This window comes from Melopsittacus undulatus, chromosome 3 (assembly GCF_012275295.1).
Source record: "Melopsittacus undulatus isolate bMelUnd1 chromosome 3, bMelUnd1.mat.Z, whole genome shotgun sequence".
Classification (NCBI taxonomy): Eukaryota; Metazoa; Chordata; class Aves; order Psittaciformes; family Psittaculidae; genus Melopsittacus; species Melopsittacus undulatus.
This window is the reverse complement of record NC_047529.1, coordinates 116,563,794-116,575,421: the sequence shown is the minus strand read 5'-3', so window position 1 is coordinate 116,575,421 and position 11,628 is coordinate 116,563,794. Positions and strand designations below refer to the sequence as shown.

The window sequence follows — 11,628 nt, the reverse complement described above, 5'->3', positions numbered from 1 at the left end:
AGCATCCCACAGCACAGCTACAGAACTGAGCACTTCCCCCATGAAACCACCTGAGAGCTTCGGTGCTTTCGTACACATCCTGTAAGGAACAAATGCCTTCGGAAGGCAAAGCTGCAACAGACAGAAAGCAGAGGGGCTCTGGGTCTTGAGCCCCAAACTACTGCAGGACTGAGGGACCGGGGGCAGATCTCAAGGTTTATGACTTTGGGCTGGAAAAATGTGTTGCTGCTTCTTTTCCTATGAGAACATTAACGCTGCATTGTGCTGTGTGTGAGCTTCGGTAGCTGGAGAGGAACACTTCTGATTACAGTCTTGCTTTCCTCCTTTGTTTTCCAGCCCTTCCTTCAGGCAGGATTAACAGAGCTGAGAACTTGCACAGAACCAAGTAAAACTTTGAACAAAATAGGATTAGTTTGCTGCTCTAAATGAGGAGAAAGGAAGATGTCAGCTTAAGAGGCTTGGACTCCTGCACCACCTAAACTGAAGGTAAAATCCTCTTGCTGCCTTTTGTATGCTCCTTGCTGTGAACCACAAAGCTGTCCCCTGCTTGAGCCACTGCAATGAACTCCTGAGGTTCATTGAAGTTCCTGTGGATGGGCTCTATGTTACGTATAGGCTTTCCTGGTGGATTAGGGTCAAGACTTGGCCTCTTCTTTCCCAACCGTGCCTGTGACTCTTGGAAGTGTTTTGAGGCTAAGAGCTGCTGCAGGAGAGCGTGAACCCTGTTCTGCAGAGCAACAGTCACACTGTGAGACTGCCACACAAGTGTGCTGTGAGGCCTGTCGTGTCACCACTGCTCTGTTGTTCTTCCATAGCCGGCGCCTCACTGCCCTCTGAAACCTGTCACACCCTGCTGCAGATGACACCCCCTGCCACAACCGGTACCTCCAGCTCATGGTGAATGCCTGTAGGGATTCCTCCTGCGCCTGGCTCCCAGTGCAGCTCTCATGGCCTGCGATGAACCCGCTGCTCCCTCGGGCATCCTCACACGCCAGAACTCCTCCAACACCAGCTCCCTGGACTTCCAGCCCGATGCCGACTACAGGTTTGTGGAAGCCTTGGAGGAGCGGTACAAGTGCACCTACTGCCACCTGGTCCTTCACAACCCGCACCAGACGGGCTGCGGGCACCGCTTCTGCCAGCAGTGCATCCTGGCTTTGAGGTCAGTGCACACTCCTCCTGCAAACACAAGCTCCCCCTCCCCTAAAGAAGTCAATTCCTTCTGCACATCAGCAGGGATAGATAACAGATAACTGCCATAGGTAACAGTATTGATCTGATCAACACTGATGGAGTCGGGGGAGAGACTATTGAGCTCAACTGCGTGCTCAGTGTTTTAAAGGTGTCTTTAAGGACCTTACCCGCATACTTTGGCAACCATAGGGAAGGCAGAGTAAAGCAGTTGTTGCTGTAAGCTTAAGCTCTACACCATGATGTGCTGTTTCAATCTGTCTGTCTAGCATCGTGCCATTCAGATGAACCTGTGGCATTAATGTCTCGCAGTGTCAGCACCAGTGGTTAGATTAAGCTATCTTCATCTGCTTCTCTAGAATTGATTTTAGAGGAGTTCTGAAACTGATACCAAAGTCAGGTCACAGTGCTGCTGGCACCCATCTCCTTGGGACTGAGCTGCAGGTACAAATGAGACAGCCTGTCTGGGGATGCATTACTGACTGCTTGGTGTACCCGAGGGTAGGATTTGGCCATGAAGGCTGCAAAGGACCCAGTTTATGTGGATGGATGTCGCCATTTACCTTTTACATGCTGCATGTTTGCTGCTTTCTTTCCCTGCCTCCTTTTTGCACTGCCTCAGGAAATGTTTTCCTACCCCTTATTGTAGGACTTCTGGAAGCCTTTTGAGACAGGAGCCATTAGACCTCCTGTTAGTGGTGTAGCAAGGCTTGTATCAGGCAAAGACTGGGTTTAACACACACAATGGGACTTCTTCCAGATGTGACATGATGGCCAGAGAGTGACAAAGTCCTCTTAACTAAAACCCATCTTACTAGCACTCACAGGACAAACTTTGCCTTCTGTTAGATATCCACTGCTGCAGCCTAATGCCCTCTCAGTGCTACAGGCAGAATTTGGCTGTGTAGTTGCCGGACTAAAGTGATTTTGAAGGCCTTTTTGGGGGTTTTATGGTATCGAGTATTGACTTCTGCCAGAGTCAGATTCCAGCATGGCCCAATGTGGGTAAATAAGTCAGATTTTCTGTGGGATAACATAACTCTTCTGTTGATCTAGAGAACTGAGTGCAGTGCCCACCTGTCCTGTCGACAAAGAGACAATAAAAATGCATGAGGTAAGTGGCTGTAGTTTGACTTCAGCAGCCAACATCTGCATGGAAAAGGCAAGGCAGCTGAGGACAAGGTGGCTTTTAGTGTGTTAGACCTTGGGGCAGAGCAGCTTTGCTCTCTGAACTGGTGCTAAGGGAAGCAGCCTATTCAGTGATGCTCTTCCAGAAAGGAAGTGTGGGTATAGAGCTAAAGCTTCATTTTACACCTCATGCTCTGAAGCTATTTCATTTTAATCTCCTGTAGTTCCAGGGGAGTGCTGAAGAGTTTCACAAAGCTTTAAATCCTCTTTAGTCATCAGAGGTCTTGTTTAGTGGAGACTTGCCTTTTCAATGCCCCATCTTACTGTGTCACTTCGTCTTTGGTTTAACTTGGTTATAATCTGCTGCCTTAACTATTGTCATTACATTTCATTAACCCTGCAGACTTAATTTACTTGTGGGTAACTTTTCAGAGGAAAAGATAAGTTCATGCTTCTTATTTTGCAAGCTGATGATTCTTTTTTAGTATTATTATTATTAATAATAATAAATGGATTCATTTGTCCTTATTTCTATGCCAAGGCTTGAAAGTGTGCTACATTCTTGGTCCTGCCAGAATGGATTTTCCAGAGATATCAAGTATTTCCTCCCTCTCTCTCCTGCTCCTGACAGGAAGCTGCAATCACAGCATCCACATGAGTTTTGGTTTCCTTTCACTGTCTTCCACTCGGTGCAAACTCTGACGGCAGCAGCGCACCAGTGAGCAGCTTTAGAATGCTCCGTACAGGAAGATCTCCAGTTAAGACAGAGTTTGCTCTGGGGGCTTAATTTGCTTCTGCACAGACAGCAGGGAACAGAGCTGTTTCCCAGCGCCTGCAGAAGGGATAGCTCAGCAGCATCGCCATCCCAAAGGCACGCTGCACTGTGTGCGTGTCAGAGGAGCGTGCACAGAGCTGGGCTGGCCTTTGGGGCCCATTAGCTCCAGCTGCTTCCTTCTCGATACAGGCAGTGGTTTTATAGCTCCTGAGCTACTAATCCTGCTGGCTGTGGGATGGATCAGCATTTGTGGATAATTACATGGTGAAAACCCCTTATGCTTATTAGAAACCCCATGCATGTGTTAAATTCTATTTTCAGTACCCACTTTCAATATGAATCATCAAGAATCATACAGTTACAAAGACTACACTCGTGTCCTTAAAAGACTGATAGTGATGCCTTGCTTTTTCACATGTGACCGCATATGAGGGCTGGTTTGTTTCCTTTACAGGTATTCAAAGACAACTGCTGTAAAAGAGAAGTTCTCAACTTGCACGTGTTCTGCAAAAACACTCCTAACTGCAACTCCAAAATCATGCTGGGACGGTACCAGGTTAGTCTGATCCAAGCTGGAAACCTTTAATTCTCATGCAAACTCTGTGTATTTATGAAAACCTAAATTCCAGGGATTGTCTTCAGAGTTACTGTAGCAAAGTGGTTTAAGTAGAAAGGTTGTAACTCAGCCACAGTGTAAGTAACAAATGCTAAGCTCAGAATACTACAGCTTGTTCTAGCTTTACCTTAGGTTATTTAATAAGAACCATTTGCTTTATGTAGCTTTAGTTTATCTACAGCACCTCTACACACCTGTATGCCTAGGCACCCTGCAATGGCTGGCTCAAGAGAACTTGCCAAGACTGCCTGTGCACTTGGGCCTTTTTCAGTGTTTCAATTGGATGAAAAGTGGAAGTCAAACAAAGGAGTCTCCAAATGTTCACATTTGCTTTAGTTTTGAGGTTGGAAGAGAAGAAAGTTTATGGAGGAAAGAGTATTTGGAGTTTTGTATGTTCCCAAACTGCTGACTTTCTGTGGGTCTGTTGGAGGGGTGATGAAATCCTTTGGGGTTTAATCTGCTGTGGCACGTTGCAGGAGCATCTTCAGCAGTGTTTGTTTGAAAGCGTGCCATGCACTAATGATGGATGCTGTGACCAACTTCTTCGGAAGGACCTGGAAGAGCACTTGAGCCGGCACTGTAAATTCCGAGAAGAGATGTGTCAGTACTGTCACCAATACGTGGTGGTGGTGAACATCAAGGTAAGAATGGAAAGTGTTCCCTGGGAATCCATAGCAGGTATTTCCTCTTCGTGCTGTTGAGTGAAAAGTTGCCAGTACCGCAATGGGACTTAACTCCTGAAGACAATTTGGCTGAGTAGCTGAAGCAAAGTATAATCAATGTGCTTTAAGTAATACCAATTAGTGCTGCTCTCTTATGAAGGACAATATGGTATCAAATCATCAAACGGTTTGGGTTGGAAAGGACCTTAAGATCATTTAGTTCCAACCCTCTGCCATGGGCAGGGACATTTCACACTAGACCATGTCATCCAAGGCTCTGTCCAACCTGTCCTTGAACACTGCCAGGTATGGGGCATTTACCACTTCGTGCAGCCTGTTCCAGTGCCTCCCCATCCTCACAGTGATGCTTGCAGCTTGCATATGCTTGCACATGGGGCTTGCACCTGTGTTGTCTGGGGTTACATTTCGATAGCTTACTCTTGTGTAATTACAAAAATGCAACCCATTGCCTTGTTTTGTTTCATTTCCCCCCAGAATCATGAGAAAAATGACTGTCCTGATTATCCTGTGCCTTGTCTCCACAACTGTTCCCAAATCATTCTGAAAAAAGAGGTACTATTGTTATTTCCTATACTGTGATTCAGCACATCACACGCTTATGAAAGCTGAAACACTGCAGACCCCATTGGTGGTTCCAATAACCAATGTTCCAATCAAACTTCATTGCTCCAAGCATTTTCTTTGTTTAGTCCTGAAAGGGATATACATCTCACCTCAGAAGTGAGCTATTTGGTTACTGCAAACTATTGGCATTCTGCAGCATGGAATAATATCTGGCTTGCTAATTGATTCAACACATTCATTTTCCTCTTGCCATGATCAGTATCATGACATTGGCCTTTGTTCACCCTATCTGCAGGCATTCAGGCTTTATCAGTGCAGCAAACTACTTCATGTTTCTTTCCTAACCAGCTTCTTTGCTCATTACCTGCAGACTGAAAAGCACCACACTGTGTGTCCCGAGGTGGAAGTGGACTGCCCCTATAAGCAGTATGGCTGTCTTGTAAAGGTACCAGTATATACATCTCTATCCTGGGAATCAGGTCTGCCTTTCCCTCACTGTCAAAGCACAGAGGAGACATTTTAAAAGCTTTATCAGTAGACATTTTACCAACAGCTTCACCAATCTGCATATCTTATTATATTGTTCTTTTACTCCCACCTCTGCCTCACTAAGGTTAAAAGAGGGAAGCTTGCTGAACACGAGAACGGTGCCCTGAGGGAGCACATCCTGCAGATCTTAGACAAGAACTCCCAGTTGGAAGAGCAGGTAAGCTGGATTTAACAAGCACTTCTCAGAGGTGCCTGCCTGGCTGGAGGATGATTCTGCATTTCTTGCCTGGTTTAGCTCAGCTACATTTTAAAACACTGTCCTTATCATCTTCACACACCTCAGCAGTCAGAATAAGCTCTCCTAGTCAAGCCAGCCAATTAGATGGAAACCTCTCTGTGCTCGGGCACGTATATTCTCCACCAAGCACAGTGGGAGGCTCATTGCCATTGCTCACTTCATTTCAGTCTTTGCTTACAGTGGATACAGGGTTTAGGGAGGAAGCATTTTAAAGTTTCAGTGGTCAGACTGCTCCAAAAAGGAGCATTTATATGCCCAAGTCACCCACCCTATAGCAGCAGCACAGAGTAGTGCAGAGCCAGTTGCAAGCACTTTCCACTCAGGATCATTTCTGAGGCTCCCAGCAGGTGACAGTGGGTGAACACTCGATCCTACTAAGGTGGATGCATCCAAACTGATGGTTGACTTACTCTTTTGCTTGTTTATGCTAAAACTAAGTGCCCCAAAGTGCTACAACTTGATTTTGGAGTTAGTATCCTTCACTGACTCATCTCTTGTACTGGTTGGACCTCAGTAGAGAAAAACCAATAATAAATATATATACATGCATAGAAACACACATGTATTATTCTACTACAGAGCCAAATGGCTCATCGTGATGGGGATGAGGGGTATGAGTCTCTCTGTGCCTGTTGCCACACAGATCTATTAAAGAGTATGATCTCCTCAGGTTCAGTTCTTGCCAGTGCTTATCCATGAGCTGTGAATTAGAGTAGTGCTTTATCTAGCTACCTTAGAGGCTTTGCATTGTAAACTCTTCCACTTTCTCCCATATAGTCACATATGTCTTAATTTGCTTGTTGTATGTTTTGGTGTGCCTTAACGTTTTCACTCTGTTCTTTCCATCCAACAGATAACTGACCTGCACAAGAGCCTGGAATGTAAAGAGATTAAAATCCAGCAGCTGGCAGAGGCCATTAAAAAGTGTGAGAAAGAACTGAGACAGTTTACACAACTGCTTGGTAAAAATAGCAACCTGATGGTAAGCACACAGGTGAGACATTGGTTTTATCTGCTTTGCCAGTTGCTTTCTTGCATCCGGAACTATGTTTCTCCTGTAATAGCTGTCATTAATAGAAGGGCAGTAACAAATCTCCCAGACACTTCCCAAGCCCTTCTTGTTGTCGTGTTGTGTTTTCATGTTAACCAATAAAGAAGTTCAGAGATCTGCTCTGGGCAAAAAGGACTGTACAAACCCTCCTGGTCAGATCCCTGTGGCAAAGATACCAGTGGAAATGTGAACAATCAGTTGGGTGAAGTGATGCAGTGTGAATGGGTCTGAATGAGGGATGGCTTCTCCACCAGTAAATGTGCTGAATTAATCATGAAGGAGCACTGGGATATGTTCCTAAGCCAGCAGAGTATTTAGAACACATAGCATAGTTGATACTGCTGACATGCTAAAGACTTCTTTACCTTGTTTTAAATGAAATGGCTGATCTCATGGATGCCTCTTGTCTTTGCTTCCCATCCTCTTCCAATGGCATGAACCGGGAAGGCTCTGGCCAGTCACTTAGATAAATCTGCACGCCTGGAGTCACAAGTGAAACAGCTAATACAGATGGCAAACCAGCAGCAAAGCAAGTTAGACTTGCAGCCTCTGTTTGACATGATTGAGAATGTAAAACAGAAGATTGCCCTGATGGAGACATATGATCAGCGCTTGGGTATGTTGGGACTTCCCATCCTGTTCTGCACAGGTATGGGGGTTTTGCTCATTTACTGGCTAAGTAGAGGCTCTGGTGCTACGGTCACTCAGTTGCAGCTCTTCATTAGAAAGAGCTTTCTTCTTCTTGCTTTCTAAGACCAACCCATGGTGGTGTGTGCTGTGTGCTCACAGGTTCCTGTGGCACTGTAGGGGCAGAGAGCTGGCCTTGGTGAGGCTGGTGCCTGTGACAGAGGCAGCATGTTGTGCATATTCAGGCATTAAATCTGGTTTGTAGTTACCGGTTTTCCTTGTTCAATTGCCAGCTGCAATTACATTTTCAATAAGTTTATGGCTGTAGTAACACGAGTTCACAGCCTCTACTCAGCCTTGAGTGGTTCAGTTTCATGGAATCACAGAAGCACAGAATAGTTTGGGTTGGAAGCAATGAGCAGGGGTGTCTTCAGCTACATCAGCTTGCCCACAACCACATCCAGCCTGGCCTGCAATGTCTCCAGGGATGGGGCATCCAGCACCTCTCTGGGCAGCCTGTGCCACTGTTTCACCACCCTTATTGTAAAGAATTTTTTCCTCACATCCAGCCTGAATCTTCCTCTTTTAGTTTAAACCCATCAGCCCTCGTCCTGTCACAACAGGCCCTGCCCAAAAGTCTCTCCTCATCGTTCCTATAGGCCCCTTTTAAGCACTGAAAGGTGCAATAAGCTCTCCTCAGAGTCTTCTTCAGGCTGAACAACCCCAGTTCTCTCAGCCATTCCTCACAGAAGAGCTGCTCCATCCCTCTGATCATTTCTGTGTTCCTCCTCTGGACCCTCTCCAACAGCTCCATGTCTTTCCTGTACTGAGGACTCCAGATCTGGATGCAGTACGCCAGAGTAGAGGGGCAGAATCACCTCTCTTGACCTGCTGGCCACGCTCCTTAGGATGCAGCCCAAGACACAACTGGCCTCTGGGCTGCAAGCACACACTGCCGGCTCATGTTCAATCTTTCATCCATCAGAACCCCCAAGTCCTTCTCCTCAGAGCTACTCTCAATCCCTCCATCTCCCAGCCTGTATTGATACACCCTGACCTGGGTGCAAGACGCTGCACATGGCCCTGTTCAACCTCATGAAGTTCACATGGACCCCCTCTCGAGGCTGGAGTCCCTCTGAATAGCAATAGCTTGGGTCCAGTTGCTCTTTGTACCCGGTGCTCTGCCAGTTTTCGTTTAGTAACCATTTCTCTCTTCCTCCCCTAGTTGTCTTGGAAGGCCAGTCCAGCAAACACGATCTCCAGATCAACATTCACAAAGCACAGCTCAATAGAAACGAAGAACGCTTCAAGCTTTTGGAAGGCACGTGCTACAATGGGAAACTAATCTGGAAAATTACAGACTACAAGCTGAAGAAGAAGGAAGCAGTGGAAGGCCGTGTCCTCTCCATATTCAGCCAGCCCTTCTACACCAGCCGCTGCGGGTACCGCCTGTGTGCGAGAGCCTACCTGAATGGGGATGGCTCAGGGAAGGGAACACACGTCTCCCTTTACTTTGTAGTGATGAGAGGGGAGTTTGATTCGCTGCTACTGTGGCCTTTCAAGCAGAAAGTCACACTTATGCTTCTGGACCAAAGTGGGAAAAAAAACCACATTGTGGAAGTCTTTAGAGCTGACCCCAACAGCAGCAGCTTCAAAAGGCCGGATGGAGAAATGAACATTGCCTCCGGGTGCCCACGCTTCGTGCCACACGCAGTCCTGGAGAACACAAAGAACACCTACATCAGAGATGACACTCTCTTTCTGAAAGTGGTTGTGGATTTAACTGGTCTGGAGGAACTGTGAAAGAGCTCCTGGTCAGTGTGACTGCTGTAACCAACAAGGGATGTTTTCTTGGTGACCACCAGCCACGCGATACTGAATTGCCACTAGTCAAGACACTGATACTGTTTTGAGGCTTTTGGACTGTGTAACAGACAATAAATTGCCAAAGCATCAGAATTCCTTCCCTTTTATAACCCCTTTTTCCAGGCTGTGTTTTCCAGGCAGCTGGAAGCCCAGTTTGATGCAACATGCATTTGATCCACTCGGTTCAAGCTAGGGGGAATCCTTGGCTCCCATCACCAGACTGGCATTTGGAGATGAAACTCCTCCAGTAAGCTCCATGGAACCCAAGCAGGCCTGTGGGCTCCCGTCCCTCACACAGAACTGAAGCCATACCCATGCATGCAACTGCATTTCACCTGTCTGAAATGGAAGCATTTCAACATCAGCACATTTGAATCAAAGTACCTCCATCTCCTGGATTTTTGCACCTTTTCTTGTTGTAACTGTGTTTTCCACAAAGCCCAGAGGAAGATGCCAATGCCTCTTACTTTTCTAGCCTGGTACCTCGGCTGTATAGAGTACTCTCAGCTCACAATAGCTTTGTTATGTCCTTTCCATTCCTGCCTAGTGCCTTGGGACTGATTTCCACTGGTGGTAAATATCTACAGTCCCAACTGAAGTCAAAAGAAGCTGCAGGTGCTTCTCACCTCTCAGGACATGGCCAGAAGCAGGGTCCTTGGCCAGCTGGGCAAAGAGGGGCAAAACTCCTGTACTTTTGCTCCCCCATCTGCACAAAAGAGATGCTTTCTGGCTTACCATCTCTCCAAAAGGCAGGAAAAGCTCTGGATATCTGCTTAGAAAAAGCCCATGTAACATGCACTATTTCCCTCTGCTAGGAATTCAGATGTTTGGGAAAGAAAGGAGAAAATGGTTTAGAAGTGAGGTTGCTGTAAGAACCCCATTCTCTCAGTCTGGGCAGCTCTAGTGTTAGTTAAAGGGTGAGACAGCCACGGAGTTACAACTGATGACTATGAAGCACGTATGAAGGTGTTCATTTTTATTCCAGGTTCCTTCCATACTGCAAGGGAATGCATGCATTGCATGGTGTTTATTGGAGGCACACTAAACCCACCGCCATCAGGCACTGAGGAACGAGTGATCACCAATACATGTGCCTTTGTAAAGCCTTTTGGGTGCCTGCAAGAGGGATGTAATTTTGCACACTCACTCATTGTTACAGGTGACAGAATCTTGTGCCTCTAACCTCTCCCAGACCAGGTAGTGAAACACCACAGTGTTATCCATTGCTCCTGCAGTCCACTGGCAGAGCAAACCCAAAGCTTGTCAAGAGACAGCAAGAAATCAAGCTGGGCTTTAGAGTACCAGTAAACTAGGCAGGATAGACACCAACACAGGGCACAGACTGCAAGCTATGAGGTAGGGAGTTCAAGAGAGCCAATGTGGTGAAACCAAAAATGCCCTTTTTCTGAGGGTGTTGATAACTGAAATAACATGATTTGGGGACTGACAGCAAAAGGAAGGCAAAACACAGCATATTTTGTACCTGTGATCTTACTGCTAGAGGCTGACTTCCCCACATGGTTTTTAAGATGTAATTCAGCCACAGATGTGTCTGAATTCAGGGGCAGGTTGGTTATCTGTACCTCACAGTGGGTTAACACATCTGGAATCTCTGGTTGACCTACGTGTTCTTTATGTTGTATGGTGTTGTATTGGTCACCATAGGGTTTTCCATGTTCCTACAGACAGAGGGTAAGGAATGGATTTTATTCCCCTTGTACCGCTGTGACTGACTTTGAGTCACTTGGGCCCTACAACAGAGACAATCATGCTTCGTGTCCCTAATGCTTCATTACAGAAAGAGCAAGCTTGGTTTGAAAATGGTGTGGCATTCTAGGCCATCAATCCTGAGCCTCGGACATGGACCTCATGTCGATTATTACTTGAATATTTGGCATGTACCTTTCAAAGTGGCCCAATTTGCAGGATAACCACTAATAACAAACGTATTGCCAATTTTTCCTGGGATTCTCCAGTACTTTGAGTGTAAAATAAGAAAGCGATAAAGACCATGGACAGTTGAGGGAGGCAAGATGGAAAGGATTGGGTTTGTATCCCAGCAAATTCCCCTCCTCCCCCCCCCCCCCCCCCCCCCAGTATCAAATGGGGATGATACCACCTGCAGAAGTGTTAGGGCTATTTAAATGTTTGTGAAGAGTTTGGAGCATGAAAAGAGCTATGTGTTCTTATAGCTCTTTATTATAGCATAGGGGATGGCACAGTGATGTGGATAAGTGTTAACTGTGTTCCTGGATAGGTTCTGGAAGCATGTTTGGTTATAGCTGGTCTGTATTGCAATCCCTCCTCTACCCCCAGCTGGGCTTAGGGGGTTTTGCCATG

General features: G+C 46.3%; 1 protein-coding gene across 1 annotated transcript; it reads left to right on the top strand.

The window, feature by feature from the left end:
- The first annotated feature begins 349 nt into the window (after window positions 1-349).
- TRAF5 (TNF receptor associated factor 5) lies at window positions 350-11,312 on the top strand. Its single transcript, XM_034061242.1, has 11 exons — window positions 350-486; window positions 816-1,162; window positions 2,248-2,305; window positions 3,549-3,650; window positions 4,187-4,351; window positions 4,868-4,945; window positions 5,328-5,402; window positions 5,571-5,663; window positions 6,598-6,738; window positions 7,243-7,411; window positions 8,648-11,312. Exons 2-11 carry the CDS (start codon window positions 948-950, stop codon window positions 9,223-9,225), a joined length of 1,674 nt encoding a protein of 557 aa, XP_033917133.1. The 5' UTR covers window positions 350-486; window positions 816-947; the 3' UTR covers window positions 9,226-11,312.
- The last annotated feature ends 316 nt before the right edge of the window (window positions 11,313-11,628 follow it).

What these genes read in the sequence shown, in the direction of transcription:
- TRAF5 (XM_034061242.1), top strand. Translation starts at nt 948, where the DNA reads ATGGCCTGCGATGAACCCGCTGCTCCCTCGGGCATCCTCACACGCCAG. An exon ending in CAGTGCATCCTGGCTTTGAG is followed by an intron (nt 1,163 to 2,247) that starts GTCAGTGCACAC and finishes CTGTTGATCTAG; the next exon opens with AGAACTGAGTGCAGTGCCCA. An exon ending in ACCTGATGGTAAGCACACAG is followed by an intron (nt 6,739 to 7,242) that starts GTGAGACATTGG and finishes TGAACCGGGAAG; the next exon opens with GCTCTGGCCAGTCACTTAGA.